This window comes from Athene noctua, chromosome 3, assembly GCF_965140245.1.
Source record: "Athene noctua chromosome 3, bAthNoc1.hap1.1, whole genome shotgun sequence".
Lineage (NCBI taxonomy): Eukaryota > Metazoa > Chordata > Aves > Strigiformes > Strigidae > Athene > Athene noctua.
This window is the reverse complement of record NC_134039.1, coordinates 57146869-57170631: the sequence shown is the minus strand read 5'-3', so window position 1 is coordinate 57170631 and position 23763 is coordinate 57146869. Positions and strand designations below refer to the sequence as shown.

Genomic DNA, 23763 nt, shown 5'->3' with positions numbered 1-23763 from the left:
TTGCAAAAGGTTGTGTTTTTATCATATTTCCAAATGAGGAAACCAGTCTTCATTTTTCCTGAAATTTCAAAATCTTTCATTGCAAACGGTGAAACCGACAAGGTCTAGACAGTCAAAAATTTGCCCAAGGCAAAGGAAATCTCTACCTCCTTAATGGCTACTCCTAATCTCATTGAACTGGAGTCTCTTGTTTCAGATTCTGTCATTTCTGTCATTCTGGTGTGTCTTCTTTGTGTTTCCTTCCTCAGTATATCAGATCTGATAATGCTCCAGAAGCAGTATCCCAAGCACGAGGTCTCCTCCAGCACTTTCCCAGTTCTTAGCTTGGATGCCCATTTTAAAGTCAGGCCTCTCAATAACTGACTGGTCTGCAGCTTTTAAGGAAAACACATTTCAGTTCTGAGGGAAAAGTTAATAGCTACACACAATCAGAGAATATTTCCTAACCTATTGACACACTCTCATTCAAAGTTTATTAACCTGGCCTTCAGAAAAAATGCTTAATGGCTTCACATACATAATCCTGTCTTCTGAAAGAAGATGATTTAAATAACAGCTTGTGGTCAAAGGAATATAATATATATTATATATATTATTATGTATAATAGGGAAGGGTTAACGTAAAAAGACACAGATGGCTGCATGTGTGTGTTGGAAGAGAAAAAGGAGATTTCTTTGGGGCTGGAAGGTGTTTAGTGTCATGTGGAAGATTCCCTGTGGTGCAGCTAATACAGTTTCCATGATATATTACAATAATGTTCATGTCTTAGAATCTGGGTGTCACCTGAAATTGAATATCTTACTATTTTTTTCATGCTGGGAATTTGATGAAGATGGATGTATGTCGAAAACTTCCATGTACAGCAATTTATATTGTTTGGAAAAAGTTGCTCTTAAGTATCATAGATACTACCTGTTTTACAAAAGAGTTTGTATTTATTTATTATCTCCTGTGCAAGCAGAGGAAATTATCTACAGTGTCTCTTTTCAGATGACACCCAAAGGTGTGTAGATTGCTGAGACTTTCTGATCTCTCAAAGTGAAATCAAACTGAAGGCAATCATTCCTCATCCAGCTTAGCTGAGCCAAGTTGCTTGCTTTGGCATTGGTACCACATCCTAAAAAAGCAGATTTTTCCTGCTTGTGGGCAGGTGGTTAGAATACCATATAGAGCTCATTTTTGACTGTCAAGATTGAAATGATTTCTCAGCCAAGGATAGATATAAGTACATCTGTTAACCATTAAATCATGGAGAAAAAAACCTTTGCAAAGGTTCAAAATGTACCTCAGATGTAAGAAAAAAAAGTATCTGAATTTCAGACCAACTTCTGTAAAAATGACTAAAAAGATAAATGTAATTCCATTACATTCTGATCAAGAAAATTACTACAACTCTTGTAGGCTCTGTTCTTAAGCCAGTGAGAGTTTAACTCCAGTTTGAGCAACAGTAGCATAGGTGGTTGTTAATAACCTGTCAAAGACTTTGTTAAAACCTGAAATATTTTTTGCCATACACCATTATGGTTTTTAACAGATGCTTGAATACTATGTATAAAAATCTGGGTATTTTAGTGTCTTTGCCTATGCTATTCCTGAAGCAAATCTTTAAAATGGGAAATGTATGAGGTCTTAAATAGTCTGTCTTTGTTTTTACTTCAAATATAGTAGGTTTCAGATAGTGAAAGACCAGTCCTATATTAGTAGAGGCTTTCTGAAATTTAAAAGATGTTCATTAATTATAACTCACGCTAATGAACTGGATATGAAATTAACAAATTCTAAGTTAATTATTAGTTACATCAATTGTTCTCCTAAGAATTCATTCAGATGTCTTCTAAATTTAATTAAATACTTCATGTGTGAGATCTAACAAAGAGGTCATGATTACAGGCAAAGTGAGAAAAATGAGACTAAGAATACTCAGCTAAGAAAAATGGGTTTTTTGCATTACTTTCAAAATATACGGTACATTATTGGATGCATTTCTTTTGTAGCAAAGGCCTCCCAGAAGGAGTTATTGTAAAATTCCTGATGAGCTAATTGTGCTTTTAATTGATATCTGGCTTGAGGATTTTAGGTTTTGTTGGTGGTGGTTTTGAAGAGTGCTAGCAGTATTTCAGTAATTTTTCATTTTAAATTGTATTAATTTCTCACAGAACTATTGATCATTATACATTTACATGGTCCTAAACCTCAAAAGTGGATGCCAGTTGTCTGCAAAGATATCCTTAAGAAAAAGGGTTGAGTCAACACTTCTCAAAAATGTACGATTTGTATTAGTAATTTGGCATAGTAGGATTCCATCAAAAGATGGGTAATAGTTTTCTTACAGTATGTCTAGCTAAAATAGTTAGCTAGTTTTCACGGTTTAAACTCAGCTGGCAACTAAGCGCCATACAGCCACTCACTCACTCCTCTCTGCTACCCCCACAGTGGGATGAGGAGAATCGTGAAGGAAAAAGTAAAACTCATGGGTTGAGATAAGAATGGTTTAATAACTAAACTAAAATAAATAGTAGTAGTAGTATTAATGAAAAGGAAGATAACAAAAAGAGAGAGAAATAAAACTCAAAAGAAGTCAGAGAGCCAGAGATTAAAGTGTTTAATTTCTGCAAAATTCATGTGAGAGAGGGACAGTGCTACTGACTAATTTTGGTTATGAGACAATTTGTGCTCTCTTCGTAGGAGAGGAAACTACAAGTTTGGGGTTTTTTGTTCTTAAAAAAAGTCAACATAGTCTTTGCAAAGGTAATTAAATATAGCCTACTGTCATTAACCGAATATGGCTTTCTGAAGCCTGGTTTGCTTGCATGAATGGTTTATTGATCTGTTGTGGAGTAATGCAACAATGAAATTATCTTGAAAATTAAAACCAATATTAAGTAATGGATGATCCAATTTACTGTAACATGAGCTTATTGCCACAGTTCATTACTAATTCCTGCAGTGAAAACCTCAAGTAGAACTTTGTTTTCAAATTTCACCTGTGTCCACAGAAGTTTTTGCAAGAGGATCACTGAAGTGGATACAAAGTCCCTAGATAACTGCCCTATGCAAATGCTACAGTAACATTTTGAAGGAACTGTCTTAGGAAAATAGAATTTCTTGCCTCTCTTTAGTTCACAGGTATACAGGTACATATTGTTTATGTTCTATCTTGAATTTTTTTCTATTGAACCTAGATGTGGGAAAAAATTCTGATGATTTATATACCCCATACATGAAATGGCACAAGGTTTTACATTTATCTGTTGACCTTATAGAGAGATTTAACCATGCAGTATCAGTCCTATCTACTAAAGTAGATAATTAGAACTGCTGCTTCTCTTTCTTTTCCATTTCTTTTTTCTCCCCTATTCCCTTAATACATTTATTAACATCATCAATTTTAGTTCTATTTCCTCTAAGTCAAAACTTCTTGTGTACAATCATCTGCTTATTTCAATATGACAATTTATACATAATTCCTCTTTAATCACTGTAAGACACCTTATTTTTGCATAATTTTATCACATTTTTCTGGTTTATGATGGTTATTTCAAGAGAAGAAAACAAAATATGTATTTTCCTATGTCGTAGAAATAATAAAAACAACCAGTGATAATTACTGCACTCTGTAATCTTTTTCTTTTTGCCTTAGGACTTAAAAGAATGCACTATAAACCTGTGTTAAGCCTTTCTATTTTCACGGGGTCTTTGCAAACCTCTGCAAGACCTATCCATGCAGATGAAATTCTTTCTATTTTGTTTCCAAGTACTTATTGCAAAAGCTGGGGTTTTTTTCTGGTGGTTTTTGTTTTTGTTTGTTTTTGTTTTTTGTTTTTTGTTTTTTTGTTTTTTCCTTCCTGTTAGTGATTTCTTAATCATAATAAAGGAGGAGATTATTTGGGGGTAGGAGATTGTGTCCAGTCTGAGATGGAGTCACTGACTGGCATTTGCCAAATTATTTTCCTGACATTTTTGAGGTAAACATGCCAGCAGAATTAACTTTCAAATCCTTTCTCCCTTCTGGGTGAAATTCAGTCTTGTACATGAAGTCTGTAAAGGTACAAAACTTTATCACAATCTAGTCTTCTATATTCAGGAAGATGAATGGAAGGAAAATTAAATATTTTTTGAGCTATTGTTTGCCTTTATCACTGGTGGAAGATATTAATTGAATAATTTTCAAAGTATCTGATCAGAGAGAACAGAATTAATGGCCAGCTTCCCTCAACCTATATCTTAAATCATGTTTCTAGCAAAATATAGTCTCATAAGGTACTTTAAAAAATAAATTATCATTGGAAAAAACATTATGGAATCTCAAAACATAAATAATTTTATTGTTCAGACTGTATGTCTTATTTATTTAAAAAAAAACACTGAAGGAATTGCACAGTAATAAATTGCTCTTTTAGCATAATTAAATCATTACAGAACTACACCTTGTGTTTAAGAAATCATATATTTACGATCTCAGAACAGTTGTGCCTTTTTGTTTTGAATGGTTTAGTAACTCAGTCTTGAATACTATGTAATATGAATCTGTTCTAAAGAAAAATGAAAATCAGAGTCTTTTTTTAATGCAAATAAGCTATTGTTTTTTCAGCTCCCAATGAAAGTACAGGTAGAACTTCCATTAGACTATAGTTCTGGCATGCTCATCCTTTAGCTGCCAGAAAAAGCTGTCTGAAAAAGCACTGGTTGGATTTTGTGACTTGCAAAGTAAATAATTACTAATTTTATTTGACTAATAATGTCAAATAAAGTTAATAAAATGAACTTTTGAGGATTCCTTATTCATCTAAAATTTCATGGTCTCCAGGTTATTAATTAGCTTTCCCTTATAACATCCTCACACCCCCCAAAGCTAAACAAACCTCACCAAAACCAGTTTTCCTATTTTGACTTGTGGACATCCATGATCAGTGCTGTTGCACAGTTCAGCTGAATCTCCTGGTGAAGGTGGTTTTCTCTCTTCAGTTGATTTTCTTTAGAGTGTGCTCCTTCTGCTTCCTGCTTTGGGAGCATACCTTCCAGACAGTGAAAAGTGATGAGCAGCTGGAGGCAACAAGCTAGATCAAAAGTCTGTTTCTCTCTATGGACAGACTTGGGTATACAAAACAAAACAAGAGATATCACTATCCATAGTCCCCTCTGTCAATGCTTCATCATGGTAATAATTCGGTGTGCATGATAAAATCACTTCTCTGCATGAATGATTTCAGAATAACAAATTCCATTTGAAAGAAAGCAAAAGTGAATTGTAGAAGGCAGACTAGAATTGTGAAAATGACAGCTACTTGGGAACTAAATACAGGAATTTTGCATACTCTGTACCGCAACTTTAGGACTCCTTTCTAGTTTGTCATGCTGAGGCACTGCTTCAGTATGAATTTCTGTGGAGAATTGCTTGAATCATCAATATCTTTTTTTTTTTTTTTTTTTTCCCAGCACTTGGCCTTCTCTTAGAGGTTCCCTTAAAGTTCATCCTGTTTAGCTTGTTACAGATGAAGAAATCCTGCCCCCAGGACATAAACATCACAGGAATCCAAGCTCTGAATATGAGGCCAGTTTAGATATGCCAGACTAATTTTGCTGAGGAACTAATGCTACCCTAGAAGAAAAGCATTCTCAATACGTGACTGCAACATGTGTCCACTGGCATTCACCTGAGATAAAATCTGATGGTTCAAAGAATTGTTACTACATACAGAAATAAGAATCCCTTAATTATATTTAACTGAAGTCTTGTTCCCTGTTGTGATGTGATTTCTGCCAAAATAACATAGTAAACAGGCCCTGATAGTGCAACTAGATCATACAAACTTGTTACGTTTTTTGATTTGAGTAGCACTCTTGAAGTCTAAAGGACTTCAGCACAGATTTTTTTTAAGCAAGTGTTGGATGGTGTGCAAGGTGAAGTTCCAAAACCATAAATATGTGCATTTTCCTAACAAAGCATTGTAAACTTTTCTTTTAAACTGATTAGCCATTTTTTGTGCAATTCTTTTTAGAACCATTGGATACAAAAAGAAGTATGTAAAAGTTCCACATGGGCATATTTGGGTTGAAGGTGATCACCATGGACACAGCTTTGACAGCAATGCTTTTGGCCCGGTAAGTCAATTCTCTGCATAACATTTACACTTTGCAACTGAAAAGCATTACATGTCTCCTGGGTCATTTGTGCAATACAGCAAGTATGAATTGATTGTGATTGTATTTTTATTATTTTTGTGAGAATTATTAGACTTCATAAAATGTCTTGGTCAATGGAGATTGAGTTTGCTCTTAGCTGTTATAAAAAGAATAAAGGCTCCTTTTAATTCCCCCACATGGAAGGAAAAGCGGTAGACATTTTAAATTTGGAGGGATGTACTGGAGGAGTAGCCAGAGGGCGAGCCAACTCCCTGTAGCTGACAGATGCTCCCTGAGGACATGTTGCCAGCTGATGTAATTTAGAATGGCTCCCTCCCAGGAGCTCAGCCTGGCTTTTGCACCAGTGCTGGGATAAAGAATTAGGAGATGTTAACTGTGATTAGTAAGCGTTAACTGTTAAATTGGTCTGTGAACAATGGTAGAGATTTTAAGAACTTTCCCAAAAATAAATATTTAAATTTTCTTTTTATAGGGCCATGTTCATATTGAATAAAGACAAAATGTAACCTGAAAAATCTGTTTCTTGACTGGTAGCTATGTGCCTCTGTTCATCAGGAAGACAGTAAATGCTTTCTCTGCACTCCAGTTTTGGTTTGGTTTTGGTTTTGTTACACTTTGTGTAGATTGCTGTTCTTGTTTTAACTCAATCTAGCATGCAGGAAATAGTTGCATAAACTGTGCAACCTGCTGTGGAAATACAAATCCTTTTTGTCCTATTCCAAATGCAGGTTTTTGACATGTATCTTTAAGAGAAAATGCTCTTCTGATATTATAAAAAGCCACTGGTTGTCACAGGCAAGTTGTCAAGGCTGGATTTTTCCACTCTTATGCATTTCATACCTATTTCATACAGAAATCACCTCACTGACTCAGACTGAATTAATGACAGCAAGGACCTTATAAGTTTGTCTGACTTCTGGAAGTGTAGCCCAATTATTAGCTTGAAATAATTTGTTCTCAGGAAGAAAATCAATAAAGGCCTACTGCCTGGTTTGGAGTATGTGATGCTATTGCCTCTATTTTGGTTTGTCTTGGGGTTTTTTGTGCTGATATTTCTTGCTATTTTTCATTGTTATTTTCCTTCTACTATCTTCTAAGATTGCTAACAACTAGTTTTAGAGGTTCTTTCCTGCAGGATTTAATTCAGTCTACACCATGAAGGTATGCCTTTCCTCCCTTAGTAGGCTTCTCCTTTTCTGTCTCATTCTCTGTTCCCAACATAAATCTTAGTCATAAAACCACTAATCTTCTTTTCACTTACAAATATATTGCCAATGTAAAGTCAGAGCATAAGGAATCTTTAGTATCTGGGCATTGGTTTCAGATTTACAGCCGCTCACACAGAAATTAATACAAGGTAAAATCCTCAAGGTAGGCACCATGCAGCTTTCATGCAAGATAGCATGTTGGGGTAAACCTAAATACCCTCAGATTTTTTCTCAATTCACTGATGTTTATAAATATTAGAAAATCGCCTTGACTAGACTTTGACCTTACATCAGTCATCAGCTGCTAGATAACATCAGATAATATGTCACTTTTCTTACAGCAGTGACACTTTTCAAGAGCTAGTAAGATGGTTTTTGACAGTGAATACTTTAGCTTTCTGCAGAAAAAATAGCCTTTGTGTTGTGTTGATGAATACCTTATGGGCAAGTCAGTTGTAAATAAGTATTTTCCTCTGAAATTAAATTAGAGCAGCAATTGTTGAATGCAGGAAAAAGGGGGCAGAAGAGATCATAGGGTTGGAAACTAGCTTGAGAGTAATAAGATATAGAAAATTTTAATCTGTAGAAGAAAATGGAAAATGTATTTAGGACACATTGGACTCCAGGTTCCTTTCCATTCTATACATGTTAGATTTTAGGTTACTGGGGCATTTTCTACCCCCTTGTCTGCTGTACTCTGGAGATCACTTGCACAAGTGAATTAAAATATTAAAATCACTCTCTTCTAGACGTTCAGAAGGTATGTGCTTCTTAAACAGTTTTTGTCTCATAACACTGAAGCAGTCACAAGGAACAGACTGCACAATGGTAAGACATGAACCCATTCTTCTCAGTTAGCATATAGGTCCCTTAAGAGATTAGGTTAAATGACACTTGTGTCACAATTCTGACTTGCAAAATCAGATATATTTTATTGGATCAAAAGATTTGGTAAAAGTAACGTATTTTTAAAGTGGATTATGTTGTAGGTTGCAATTTTTTCAATTTTCATGCAGTCTTACAGTGGAAGGGTGTATATACCATAGACAGAGTAATGTTTTGTAGATGAGCTTAATGAGTTACATGGGGCATAAAAGGAAACTATGGAAAACCAGATTGAGAACAGATGTTAGAATAATTTTTTCTCTTGGAGAATAGCAATATGTGTAATGGCCTAATAGGTTAGGTTGATAAAGCAAAAACCTTGATACCGATCAAATTCTAAATTAGATGCACCTTTGGAGAGAAATGAATTTATAAAATGTAAAACCTTGGCAGATAAAATTATTTTTACTTAGTTCATAAAAACATTATCAAGTAAATTATATTTCTTGTTATTGCATGGTTTTTATAGGAATAAAATTGGAATGTTAAGGCACAGAAAGGCATTTCATAGAAAGGCATTTTCTTGAAGTGTATAAATAAAATTAAAATGTTTTAACTAAGATTTGTAGAAGTCTAAAATTTCCTTTCTGCTCAGTTGTGTCTTTGAATAAAATTAATACCTTAACTGATATTACAAAAATAACAGGACATCTGTGGGTAGGGCTGAATTAGAAATGCTGTTAACTTTCTATATGATTAAAACTTAAATATTAATTACCCTTCCAGAATATTGGAGTAAATTAAATAGTGCATGGTTATTGTAGGTTGTCTTTAAAAAAAGAATGCTTTGTGTAATACAGAATGGCAGCTGTTATATAATAGTATTGCTTTGATACTACTGTTTCAGGTTTGGAAATATGTCATGTCAGTCATTCATAATGCTGAAAATAGCTGTTTTGAATAAAAGCCAATGAATATTCAGAGAACTTGCATCTTTTTACTATTATTTAACGGGATAAAATATAAATATCTCTGGAAATTTATTTCAATTACCTGAACTAGAACAGATATTTCTACTCACTTGGCTGTTACTGTTTTGAAATTCTTATAGAATGAAGTCGAGTTTTTATGATATTAGCTTAGTATTCCTTAAATGGCATACTACAGGAATGTAATAATGAATAGTTTATATAATTATGATACCACTTTTAAAAGTTTGTCCTTCTTGTTTTCAGTTCTGGTAGTTTTGCTATTTTGGGGAGCCTTTTTACTATGAGGTTGTACTTCGACAGCATAGGAAATATAACATTACTGTTCCTGGCAGTGCTTCTGCTTTCTTAGGTCAGAAATGCAGGAGAAAAATTGTGAAGAACTGATCAGGTATTAAACTCCTCTACTGCTTCAAATTTCTTAAAGATTTTAAAGGGTTAACTTTATGCCAGATCAGTTAATCTCTTTGCTTGCACAGCCAGGATAATACTAACATAAAAACAAAGTGACAATTTATATTCTGGATCTGTCACTGGCTAAATCAAGGGACAAGTCGTTGTAAACTGTACTTTGTCCAGATTAAACGTGTAGAGTTGACATCCAGCAGGGCAGAGGTAGTTATGCAACCAACATGTAATGGTATCTGAGAAAAGTTATTACTAAGTGAATACAATAACTGATACATAATATATATATATTCCTGAATATACACACATGCAGTAAATAGCACACTCAGAAATAATAAAAAAAAAGTTCAATTTTATCTTATGGGGATTTCTTTGGTAAATATAATATCCTTGTTAATACATTTCCATGTTTCCAAATGCCTCCAAGCTGAAGATATGAAAGAGATTTATAAAATTAGAGGTTGAAGTCAATGGCAGTCTTTCAGCTGTCTTGTAAAGGACCTGAACAAAAGCTCATTAAAGTCAAAGCGATTTCTACCGGCTTTAATGGTTTTGGATAAGGCTCTTTATGAGTTAAGCTTCACAATCCAGTGTAAGGGCAAAAAGGCTATTATCCTCCTTATCTTCCTGGGAAACCTCAGACACAGGTAGGTTGAGTACCTTGTCATAAAACATCTTTTTAGCTCAGCCAGGTCCTTATCCTAGTCCTTTTACTAAAATACATCCATCTTTTAACGTGTTTGCTCTCAGAACTAAATCCCATTGAACCTGAGCCTGTTTTTTTGTTTAAACAGAAGCTTTACATTCATACACTTCAAATGAGTAAATTGCATTTAGTCAGCATTACTGTAGAGGTCGTTTTTATGATTGTCCATATAAGCAATTCTGCACTGTAAGTTCATGCAATAAACTCTTTGAAAAACATTCCTGTCTGTTTAACTATTTTTTCTTTGAGCAGCACAAACCTGTAGGCTGTGACTAGAAAACTCTATAGACTAGAATGACATTCAAAATAAGTGAATATGGTGAGTTTGTCAGTTATTTGAATTTTCTTTTCAAAGGCTATTGTCATCTCTTCCGGATATAAGACAGAAATGGTTTAACTGTTAACCCTCAATGGGCAAATTCAATTAATAAGAGAAATGGACAGTAGCCTGTTATAATTATTTTCTTAAACTGATCCAGTATTTCTTTCTGTAACTATTGTTAGTGAATACAAGTAGTCAAAACAGAAAATATGAAAATTCATTGGACAGTAAGGTGAACTGAAATAAGACACTTATTGTGAAGTACAATGTGTGGCTGCTGGTAAAGGAAATATTTGAACTAAGAGGTCTGCAGCCTGTGAGAATAGCCCTGCTTCCTATGCTCTGTCTTCTTCTAAGAGAGGTACAGAGGACAGTTGAAGGAAGAAGCAGACATCTTCCCACAGCTCTGGATTACTTACATAATAGCAAACAAGTGCCACATGTCCTAAAAGTGCACATCATCTTGGTGATGATCTTGCCATCTGCTGAAGCTTTCATTTAGGAGCTATGAACTAGTGCAAGAATCACATATCCCCCTGAAATGGAGCAGCTTCTGAGGCAAAAGGTGGGAATTTAACAGCTCACAGAAGTGTGCTAAACAGCACCATGGTAAATTGTGCAGTAGGGTGTGTAGGCAGGGCACACTCTTCCCACACAGAATTCTTCCAGGTCTCAGAATATCCGGTGACCCTATTTGTGTCCCCATACTCCAACCAGCCATTCAGAGACGCTTATGACAAACAGTTTCAAAAGCAGGGTCCCAAACCCTATTTTTCTTGGTTTAGACTGAAGTCAAGAGGAGATAGTCAAGCATTGTCAAACAAAAGTGTGATTTCAGCAAGTAAACACCTATCCGTGCTTACGCTCATAAAGTTAACGTAGGTGAGGATAACAGTGATGGTAGTCAGTGAAGGCAGGGAATGACCTACTGAGGACTTATCTGCATCAGTTTTCTAGCTGATGTTGCAGCTTCTTCTGCTTTCTTTTTGCTATCACTGTGACCAGTGCTTTCACCTTCACTTTGCTGTATAAATGTAGCCTTGGAGAGTAGCATGACTCTTATGGGATCGGTGACTTTTCTACTTTTTCTCTTGGGTGTTAAAGAAGAAATAAAGCTGTGTTTGAACAGGATATGTAATGCAAATATGCAATCAATAGCATTCCATAATATTTATCCCTGACTACTGGCAAAAATGAAATAGGTACATTTGTTTACAACCAGAAAAAAAGTCTTTCCATATGGCACATGAAGTTAACAGCAGTAAATAGCATGCATGCACTGCTTGAACTTGTAAAAGTCTATGATGAATAAAATGGATAAGACATTATGTGTTATGACTGATGATAAATAAACCTCGAAGGGTAAATGTGCTTGTCCCTTTTGAGAGAATATTATATGTGAGATGCAAATTGGGATGGTGGCTTCTCTATTGAGAATGACAATACTTCAGGAGTTGCTGAAGGGAAGCCTTGATAAGATTTTGTGGCCTCACTGTCCATTAAATTATCATGACTAACTGAATTTGCAATATAAGGAATAAAAAGCCCTCTATGGCTGTCCTAATTCTCTTGGCAAGTAAAATGTTTAGCCTGACTGTAGCCTAAACCAATGCATAAAAATTAATCTTTCAAGCAGCCTGGCTATCATCATGTGACTAAAAGCTTTCAATTAAATCTATTCTGTTTCTTAGCAATGGAACACACATGAGGACTTGTGAGTAGCAAAAAGTTTGGGGTTTTGTCTTAGTTATGTCAAATCTTAAACATTTTACATATTCTAGTTAATTTTCTCTATTAGTGCACTTGGATGTGTTACTGTTATTTAGCATTAATAAAGCCTCAGTCATCCTGCTTATGGAACAGGATTTATAAACTCAAGCACAATGAATTATTAATCCAAATATTTGGTGAGTATTTGTGAATACAAGTACTTTTAAAGGATTTTCCAACCACATTGGAAAGAATGGTAGGCTGATCAGCCTAAACCTGTTTTTGATGTTACTTACATTGAAATAAACCAGGGGGGAAAAAAAGAAAAAAAAAAAAAAAAAAAAGTTGAAACAATGTTAGCTTGATTTAATTAAATATTAGGAGAAATGATCTGTCAGATTAACTAGTTTGAACAGCTTTGTATTCAAATATAATAATTTCCTTAATCCTTTATACATCACTTTCCTTACAATTCTATTTCTCAGAAGTTACAGCTTGAAATACCCTTATATTCAATAATGACTCTGCAGAATTTATAGCATGATATTCTCTATACAGGATCTCATAAATTACTTGTTTTAATGGAAATGAGACCAAAAGGAATCTTTGTTGACTTTTATATGGTTCAACTCTGTGGGGAATTTTGATTCATGCTGGCATTCATATTAAGATTTGCCAGGACATCATTTAAAAATTTGTTGAATGTTTTTGTTTCTATTTTCACTTCTTTGGACATGGAACGTTGTCAAAGCTCAGTCATTGATTACTAAAAAAAGTTCTTAATTTTAGTTTGCAGAAGTATAGGAAATTATCTACCTGATTCCATTTTTGGATAAGATAAATCCTTTGGTGTAATATGTACACATCTCATTAAATCTCCCAATCCTAAAATAATACTACTTTAGTGTAGCACCTTGTTTACATGATTGCACACCATATTAGTAGGTTAGAAAGCAGTAGATTTATACAGCAGTAAATGTCCAAACCAATGAACATTTTTTTATTTACAAGTGTATGTTTGTTTATTTTAGGAGCAAAACATTATTGAAATATGATCAATAATATTAATAGAAATACCAATAATTCTATAAATTATTTGAGGGAAGTGACATTTTCCATCTACTTGAGGCATGTGCAGTCAGGAGTACTGTGCTTTGGGTATTCCATGCACAAGAGTTGTAATGATGTAGAGGAATGAGACCTGTGAAAGGCCCCCACAATGGACCTCTAGCACATGATGCAGAGGAAAGGCTTTGAGAACAGGGCTGGTTCAGCCGTGAGCAGAGAAGGCTGCAAAGAGAGGTCACAACTCTCCTCAGCTACAGTACAGTGTACAGGGAAGGCATGGCCAGACTCTTCTCAGATATGAAGAGTAGTAGGACAAGAGACAATAGGCACAGTCACAACTTGGGAAATTCTGAACAGATATTAAGATAGTTTCTAATATATTTTTTTTCATTATGGGGGAAGTCATGCCATGTATTCATTACCCAGAAAGTTTGTAAGATCTCCATTCTTGGAGAGAGTAAAAAAATCTGACTGGACATGGCCCTGAGCAACCTGAGCTGGCCCTGTTCTGAGTAGGAGGTTGGAATGGATGACCTCCAGATGTCCCTTCCTACCTATATGATTCTGTGCGACCATGAAAACAATTTTTATTTTGTCAGTAAACTGTCCTATGTAACACATAGCACAGCAAAATTTTGTCAGTTCATTGTCCTATGTGTTAACACTGGCAGAGCCACGTTTAACAAGAGTGGAAAACTGGTAAATTTATCTACTGTAGTGCTACTTTTCTATTGTTACATTCTCTCAGAGGATTACAAAGTGGATCAAATTTAATTTCAGATTGTGCAAGTGTTTATTGCAAACCTTCATCTGTATTCCTTCCGTTCTAAAAGGAAGAGTATGGAAAGTATACTAGTAGCATGAATCTTCCTAACTTGGCCATGTTTAAAGTTCAGCCTAGACAGAGAAGAAAGATTTTCCTCAAATACTATATTAATATATTAACAGGACACTTTTTTTTTTTTTTTTTTTTTTTTTTAAGCAGCACTTCAAATTCTGTAGGTGTGTTATGGAAGAAATAGAAATATTTAATTACAGCTAAATCATTAAGACCTGATCTTGCAAATGTCTGTGTATATATATATATATTTAAGTCTACAAGAACTTTTTACTAAAGACGAGGGACTACATGATTCATATTGCTCCTTTTTGTTTACTCTGTTTCTTTTCTCACTCCCTTTCTCTTATTTTACAAAATTTAATAAGTAAAGGACCCCAGATTAAACTGAATAATTTTACTGATTTTAGCTGTTCATTAGGATAACTACTTCAGTAATACCTTAAATTTTTTAATAGTCATAATTTTTTTGTAGCAATAACTGTATTCATGATTGTTATCAAAGCCATCAAAGCATTTTTGAAACTGGATATTTTCTTATAAAAATAGCACAGAATGGACAGATTTATTTATGGGGTTTTTTTTTAAAGAAATCAAATTATAAAAGTATAGAAAAAGTTTTCTGATTAACATAAACATGGTGTTGCCTAGAGGAACTTTCAGATTGATAGCAGAATCTTAGAAGTTATTTGTTCTTCCTTTCACTGCAGGAGAGAAAAATAAAAATAATTATTGAGAGGTAAGTACCACAATAGGTTACATTTGCTGAGAAGAATAATGTTAACTAACAGAAGAGTAAATATGTTTACAAAATGAATTGTAGAATATATTCTTTTCCCCTTGATCGTTATTTGAGACAATGTCAATTAAGGTTGGTTAGAATTATTTTAATTTACTTGCTCTGAGGATTTGGGCACTTGTAGATTAGCTTTTACTAGGGTTTGACATTTTATGTTTTTTTCCATTAGGAGCTACTGCAACTCAATGTCAGATCTAGGAACCAGTACAATTGTTTTAATTTTTCTCTTGTAAACCTTGAGATTTAGAAAAGGGTTATATATAATACGAGAACTGATATTAGTAACTGCATGTAAGAACAATAACTCCATGGTACTTCCTGTGTCGTGAGTATATACTACTTCCACTTGCACTTATGTACCATTTATAAAACTATAGTATTTGTTCTTATGTAATTATTGAAAATATGTTTAACTGCATTTGATGCAGAACATATATCTCCCAATAGGTGACAAGCAGCTTTCTATGGTTATGAGGACAAATCTTATGTAAACCTTTGAACACCACCAATATATTACAGTGCCTGCAAGCTGCAAGATCTGTAACTCAGTATCACATTTTCTCACTGAAAAATTGCTTTTTTTTTCCCCAGTGCATCTATCCCAATATGGTTTTATTGAATACTGTTCTGAAATGTATATGTATTGGACATTATGCCAATGCTGCCCCTTCTTCTTTGAAACACATCTTCTTGAAACTGGGAGACCAGATTACAAGTTTTAGGAAATACTAACTTGCAAGCCTAATACTGGTGAGATATCAGTTACTGATATGAGGTTGGAAGGGAACCAAGGTAGTAGTTAACGTGATGTGATAGTAAGGTCTGATATTTCTTTCCTACCAAAGATAGGAATCTGAAGATGATGAGTAATTTTCACTTTACAAGCATGGATCTTGGATCAATAATGGATCCATAATCAGAAAAATGGAGGAAGAAAGAAAGAAAATCTACTGTTCCATGAAATAACACTTCCAATTCTGGTGGAAGTCATGCAATTTTAGTAACGAAAATCTGTGCAGCATCCACCAAAGAAATAAGAAAAAAAAAAAAATCACACCCTTTCAGTATTTTATGATGGTAAAGTGAGTTACCAGGTATTATCTTAAAGAGTCACTCCATTGTGTTTCTTAAGAGCATAGTCCCTGCAATCGCTGCATTACAGCTGTTGGATTAATGTATGTTAAGTGGCACTTATGCAATATTGCACATTGTTAGAGCTTATTAAAACCTTTAGTCAGTGTTGCCAGAGTTATTTTTTGTAGAATATAGCTTTGACTTGGTACACAGCTGAGAGAAGAAACTGAAGAGCTGCAATCCTTTCCAATTTTACTTTTGGATCACCTTAGTGGGACTCAGGGGTTTTTTGTGCTTAAGCCAGTCAGAAGTTTTAAAGCCAAAAGTTCAGCTTCTTCCCACTAAAAATGCATGAAAGAAATAATAGAAACTCTAAAAACCCTAACTTGCTAGCATTTTGATATTTTAAATTCTGTATTAAGCCTGATTATATTCACATATTTTCCTATTATACAAATTAAAATTTAGGTTTAATTTGCAACTTATTAAAAAATGGAATTTGTATAATTTAGATGCCAAAATAACAGACTCTTGGACTACTCTGTAACAGATGTGAAACTGGTATCCAACATTGAATTTTGGCCATATACACGACACATCTAATGAAAGCCAGGGGAAGCCTATGACCAAAACAAGGTGTAATACATGGAAAAAGGAGAGGGATCAGAAGAAGTAACTGCCTACAAAATTCTCCATGACTGCTGCATGGCAGGTTATGGCTCCACCTATTGTTTTTTTTACAGTTCTATTGATTAGATAGAGGCATTCCAGAATCCTTCTTTTCTTTTTCTTTTCTCTTTTTTTAAGACTCTTATAATGGTATCACAACCATGGTCTGTTAATTCAAACATGTTCTTCAAAATTCTGCTAAAGTAGGCTTCTACATATAGGGTAAAATGGAAATGTCTGTGTTAGTCTTCCAGACTGAATAGTATGAAAATGGACATGTACTTTGGAGTGAAAATATACATGTTCCTCCCAAGGTTCCTGAGACTGCTGCAGCCTCTGTGTTCTCTGTATCCTCAAGCTGCATCAGACAAGACACTCCCTTTTGCCAAGCTCAATATATTGTTGTTACTCGGATATGTATTGTGTTCTGATAAGTCCTGTAATACAGGACTTCAGAAACTGCTTCATATATTTGAGATCTGTCTCAGATATCCTGTTAGCTCTTACACATTTTCAGCTGTTACTTATTGTCAGCTAATTTTGGAAGCCCTCAGAATTTTACTTGTTTCAATGAAGGTGTAAGGTGTAAGGTCACAACTCAAAACATTCCCTAATTATACTTAGTTCCCTGGTTATACTTAGTGAATAGAGTCAATGCAGGGCGTAAATCTACTCCTCCAAGTTACTGATAGCTATTAAAACGTTTGTAGTACCAGAGTGAATTTTTGTTCGCATGAATTTTCAAAGTATCCATTTTATTCTGAATTCATCAAATGTTTGGTAGTATTACAAAGCAATTAAATGTTAAATGACAAATATTTATATTGAACAGGACAAAAAATGCTAATGAAGAATGCAGTCTTCATGCTTACATCGACAGATGCAAGTTAGGAAAAAATGTCTTATAGTCACTTTGGATCCCACTCAGGACTGTCTTGCATCTTTCTATATGCCATCTACTGTTAGATACTCTTAGAAAGAGTTCTCCTGTAAATATTTCATAAGTCACAGTATCTCAGTTTCAAGTACCAGCAGTGGTAAATGTGTTTATTTAAAATTTATAGTTCATTCTTTACTTATACTACGGAGTGCTAGGAATTACTGGTATCATTGAAGTCAGCAACACTATTAGCCCCATTAAGTTACACACATACCAGTGCAAACCAGGTATGTTTGTACAATGGAATCTTCCTGTCCAAGAAATGAATTTTAGTAAGTCAGAAACAAGCCTAAATTTAAAGTGGTCTTTTTTATGTTCTTAAACAATACATATCTTGTCTGCCAGGTACAAAGTCACCTTTCTTGTCATGCTGAGCACAGTCCAGGCCTCAGGAGGAATGGTACTAAGCCCTTGCCCAGACTCTGCTCTCAGAGCTAGGATTCATGTGCTCATAATACATTTAATATTCCAGCAAGATTTCCAAAATCTGTTATGCCACTGCATTAATTTAAAGCTCCATCTTTATCATTCTGTTGTGCATATACGCCTTTCTGAATATTAGTATGCATTCATGACACTTTGTCAGTCATGAAGAACTTGATATATCCATATATAGCCTTCAAAAACTTGGTGATCTAAATGCTCTTGAATGGGATTTCTGGGATGCAGTTATTCTTTTTGGCATATAATAGCCAGCTGGCTAACTGTCTTTAAGGAGTTTAGGGGTGGACTGATTCAAATGTTTGAAAAACAATGTCTTCAGAGCAAAGCATTATTCACATATTCAGTGAGTCTGTAGGAACCAGACAAAAAAGTGTGTACCATAAATTTTATGTTTATTTCCTTATGTACTCTTCAGTCTTCCCTTGAAAACTTGTTCCAGAGTAAACTTTTCTACTTTCTACTGCACATAAGCTAAACCAGACTGGGCTGTATCATTATGCTTTTAAGTTACCTTTCTTTTTCAGAGATGCTGCTTCCAATGGCCTATCAAGGTATTTCTATATGTCCTCCTTTAGGGAATATCTTTAACTTTGTGCAGGATTTATGACTTGTAAGGCTGGTTTTCTTATGGAAAACTAGCACCTGAAAAATGTTCCTTTGATATCCCAGACATCTTTACTAAGTAGTTGATGTTACGTTCACTCTCCTGGATCGTTCTTTATCTCAGTGTCATTCTCTGTTTTCTTCTGCTTGAGTTAGGACAAAGAAGTGATCCAGGATGGGACTAAACTGATAAACTGAAGTTCTCACATACCCATAAATACAGAATTAATTATATTTCCTTTCCTGGTTGTACCAGAGAAAGGTTTTATTCATGTTGCTAGGAAAGTTTTGCTGTGCCTAAGCAAACTAGGCACTAATTTCAAGAAAGATTCTAACATTATTCTTTATGCCAAATCAAAAATCTTTTTAAAGGTAAATTCATCAAGTAGAATAAGGTACAGTTCACATAATAGCAGAAGCAAACATTGCATTTCTGTTGTAACATTCATCTCATGTTTGAACTGTATCTTTTTTTTTTTTTTTTTTTTTAAATATTGTCTTGATTGCTTATATTTGCATTTACATGCAGTGTGGGTTGTATGGAAAGCCTTGTTTCACATCTGTGTTTTAGTTGGAGGTTTTAGGAAATGCAGCAGCCTTAAGTAAGTCATGCACTAAAAATGAAGAAAAATATAATAGGATATCTATCTCCCCTGGTTTGCTTTCAGAGTTCTCTCCTGGCACATTTTACACAAATTAATTTGACAGTAACAAAAGCTAAAAAGGTGTTTGGATTACTTCATCAGTAAACTAGCAACAGAACCATGTCATTTCAATTTATCACTTGTTGTCTTTAAGTGTGTGAAATCTTAGTTCTTCATCACATTGCGATAGTTTGCTTATATATAGCAAAAAGCTGCAGATTTCACAGAGAAAAAAAAAAAAAATATCGACTGCCAGCTAAGCCTTCACATTCTCTCTGACTTGCAGATTTTTTAGTAAATCTCACACTACCTGAACTAGATCAGTACAGTAACCTTAGCTTTACCCTTGTTGCTATGTCTCAAGTTATTAGGGTTTTATCCATCAAAAAGAGCTCTGGCCCAAACAGCACACTGGATTTTGAAAATATAACCTGAGAGACAAATTCTGTGAAGCCAAGTTTAACCTCTACAGCTAGCTTTTGCCCTACTAGCATAAATCTGTGTTTCTTAAGAGACTATCTTTTTGGAACTCTGAAGAAATCTAACATATTTCCAGGATTACATAGGAAAAGAGCACAAAAAAATCAGAAAATAATTGGAATTTTGAATATTTTCCTGTGATAAATTCTACAGAGACAGAAAAGTTGAGATAGGCTAGACAGATGATATGTTATAAAGTAATTATTAAACAGATAGAAAATATTCCTTGAGTATAGTTACCTCCAGGTAGGTCCAGTTATAAATTATCTTTTGTTTATGAGCTCAGAAAGAAAGAAGTACAATCTCTTCTAGTTTTGCAAATCTGAATTTTTGCTTTTCTTGTCAAAATATGTGAGGTCAGAGCAGACATACTGTTTTAACAGAATCCAAGATTTAAAGGGGATGATTGATGTGTTGAAAATCTGACTTGACTTTATTATGCATAATTAAAGAACTAGTACATTTACCATGTAAAAAACCCAGTGAACAAATTCTTTCAACTCAGTGACAAATTTCTAAGTAAAATAAATTTAGTAAACATCAGCATTATAAATCTGTATGTAATTCAAATTATATTCCTTTTTCAACAGGACTTATGTTGCCTTCTGTAGCACGTGATGGTTTCAATGTTGATCATTATGATCTTGGGCTCTTGATAGTGTCTTGCTGCAGAAACAAACAAAACTAACAATAGTATAATACCTTTAGGTGAGACAAAGCATTGACACATTTGATAAAAATGGGGTTTGATTTCAGAGACTTTTTTTGTCAGAACAGCTAGGTGATTTTTCTGACAAGAAAACTGTATAATCTAAGGAGAAATAGTTCTGTCTACCAGTCGAGGCAGTAGCAGATACCAGTGATGTCTGGAAGAGATTCAGTTATCTTGGGAATAAAAAAATTAAGTTTATTCTTCTGTCAGAATTCCACTTTAAAGTCTTTCTTCCTAGCTCTCTAGAGAAAGTCCCAAACAGCATTTAAATGCATGTATTTTAAAATGAGATTCATTAGGGACTAAAACTATCAAAGTTTCATATGAAAAAAGAATACAGAGATGCTGCTTATAGATTTTGAAATAAAGAATTAAATTATGTCTTTAAAATGGAATGGTGCCAGCTTTCTGGAGACTAATTTAAACTTTTCATAGAATGTTACATAACACTTATGACTGGTAGCTTTAGATTTCATGTCTCTCTGAAGCCAAAGGAAAACTCAGGATTTGCTTTCTATTAAATTTGGAACTGGACAACAGTTACCTATTTTTCACAGTATTCCCATTATCTTGAAATTTCAGTAAAAGTGCAGATTAAACTCCAACATTAAGTGGACTTTCAGTGACAAGATAAAATGACATTGAGCAAACTCAAAGAATTCTACATTGCATTTTTCTATCCTATATATATAGATAAAGGTATATTCCACTTTTAAAAATAATTTATTACTTAAATTGAGATCTGGAACATTTACAATATCTTTACTATCTAAGTCAGAAAAAACAAAATCCTTTTGTAAGCTACAATGGATTGATCTTGTATCCAGTTTGTATAGTATGTTAAAGTAGTATAAACTTGGGAAAAATCCCGTCTCTGTGGGACTAACTGGGAGTTTTGCCAGAGAGTTCAGTGAGGTCAGGACTTCATCCCTGCTGTGCTGTGCTGCAGGCTGATAGCACCACAGACTCTCCCCAGCAAGGGACAGCACACAGCTCATCCTGCCATGCCTTTCTCCAGCCCCTGCCATGCTCCATCTGCCCAGGGTTGGCAGAGTCTTCAGAGAATGAGATCATATCTTTGTCACACAGTCATGCACCAGAAGATTCTTGTTCTTGCTTGATATTTAAAGGCTTCTTCTGTTATTCTGATGTTAATTTGTGGCACATAAATGCTAAATACGTAGATGAAGAGCTATCTTTCTGTTTGTATAGTAACAATATGTCCTTCAAACTACCACAGTCAGAGGTAGCATTTTGCTAGTGAGAAACATCTCCTAGTACTTAGGGATAATTCTAAACCTCACAATTGACTGCACATGTTTTTACAGTAAGAAAAAGGATTACATACCACAAGTGGAATACATTCCCTAACATCCTTTCAATTGTGTACATCTCAAATGCTTGTGGTTCCTGAACTGTTAATTACAATTCACAGCCTCTGTGCATTGCAAGGTGAAAATGAAAAAAAGCTAGTAGATTGAAAATATATTTGCTTTTGTTTTAGTTGATTATAAGTACATATCAAACATGAAACAGTAAACCATAAGCCCCTTAGAGTTCTGGGTAGTTAACCAGAAATACACTTAGTATGACATTGCTAATCCAGTTATATAAAGGGAAAAATATTTGCTAATAGTAGTAATTTATATTAGGCTACCTGAATAAAACTCATAGAGGGCCTCTTAGGAAAAATTCTCTTTTTAAAAATTTTATTTTCAAAAGTTCATTTGTCATTATTTTAAAAAATCCATTATAAATTTTTGCAGTTTGATTACGGCTTTTGTTATCTTTTCACTCCTAATTCAGTCCTATCAGTATATACTCTTTCACACTTAGTCACAGACTGAGGTAAGGATTGTAGGATTGTTTGATATTAAGTACAAAAGTGTCTTCCAGGCCATGTGCAATCTCACCCAGTTTGATGTCTTACTCATCCTAACTTTTTTTTTTTTTTTTTTAAATAAGCTCTATGAATACTTATGGCCACATTTTTTCCTGAGCATCTGAGCAACTCTAGATACATTTGAAAGGGTTCACTCTCACAATGGGTCTCCTGGAAGGCATTTCATCTGTCACACCCAGCAGCCTTTGTTAGTTCACAGCAGAAGACACTATAGATTTCTGTTTACACAGATGAAATAGAAAAGAGTTTGCTTTTCTATAATACCTTCTCTATTTCAAAGCACTTGAAAAAACATTCCAAGTTCAATGCTACTGCAGTGTGTGACTAGGCAGTTGCAGCAGCCCTTCAGGACTGCATATTTAATAACAGCACAAAGACAAGACATTTCAGCTTGTATAATGATAGAAGGTATGTTGAAAGGATTGTGAAAATGTGTGCAAGGGATTTCACTGTGGGAAAACAAGCTAACAGACAAAACCGTCAAAAACTATGCGAGAGACACAGCAGGCTTTAAAATATTTTCCTCATGTATAAAAGAGGTAAAAGATTATGATTGCAAGATATTTCATGCTGAAGATATTTTCTTCTTTAAATAACCCCTGCTCTTTCAACTTAGGTCATATAAAACTTTCAAAATCACCAAAAATATAAAACTAGCATCATGTACTCTTAGCCATTTCAGTACAGAAGTCAAAAAAGTAAAGCACTACAGATATTAAATTATATTTTGTTACTGAATATAGCAATTTCTGTATGCTCTAGAAAGTATAAACCCCATGTAGATTTGGCATTGCTAATGCATGTTCTCTACTGTTTTGTGGAGCTGACACTTGACAACTGTCAAATTAACACCTTTCTGCCACATTAATCTTGCATTAAATATATGGATATCTATATGTTTAATGATTTCACTCTTGCTTTTTCTGACACATTTGTCAAATTCTTAGTGTTTGCTTTCAAGTGCAGTCTAATAGACTGTCCCACTGTGATGAGCAGTGCATATGAAATGCATATGTACTATTTTTGTATTAGGGATAGATATCTTGATAAACTAAAAATGCTTGAGAATGCTTACCTAAAAGTTCAAAAATGCCATTTAAAAAAAATATAGCGCAAAAGATTTTATAAATAATGGAGAAGTAGGCTGTGCATTTAGATCTGTATTTGTAAGAAGGCACTTAAGAGGTATAACTTTTGGTAATGCTGCAGACATTATTCTTTCCATTGATGAATCTTCCAAAGAAAATCAGGACATTTATTGAAGTCCAGTGAACTC

General features: G+C 34.3%; 1 protein-coding gene across 2 annotated transcripts in view; it reads left to right on the top strand.

Annotated features, from left to right (window-relative positions):
• IMMP2L (inner mitochondrial membrane peptidase subunit 2) overlaps positions 1–23763 on the top strand; it is a 497636-nt gene that overhangs the window by 380774 nt on the left and 93099 nt on the right. For both annotated transcript variants that reach the window (XM_074901547.1, XM_074901548.1), the window contains one exon: positions 6001–6103. In XM_074901547.1, the coding sequence (XP_074757648.1) occupies positions 6001–6103 (103 nt within the window). The remainder of the gene's footprint in view (positions 1–6000; positions 6104–23763) is intronic.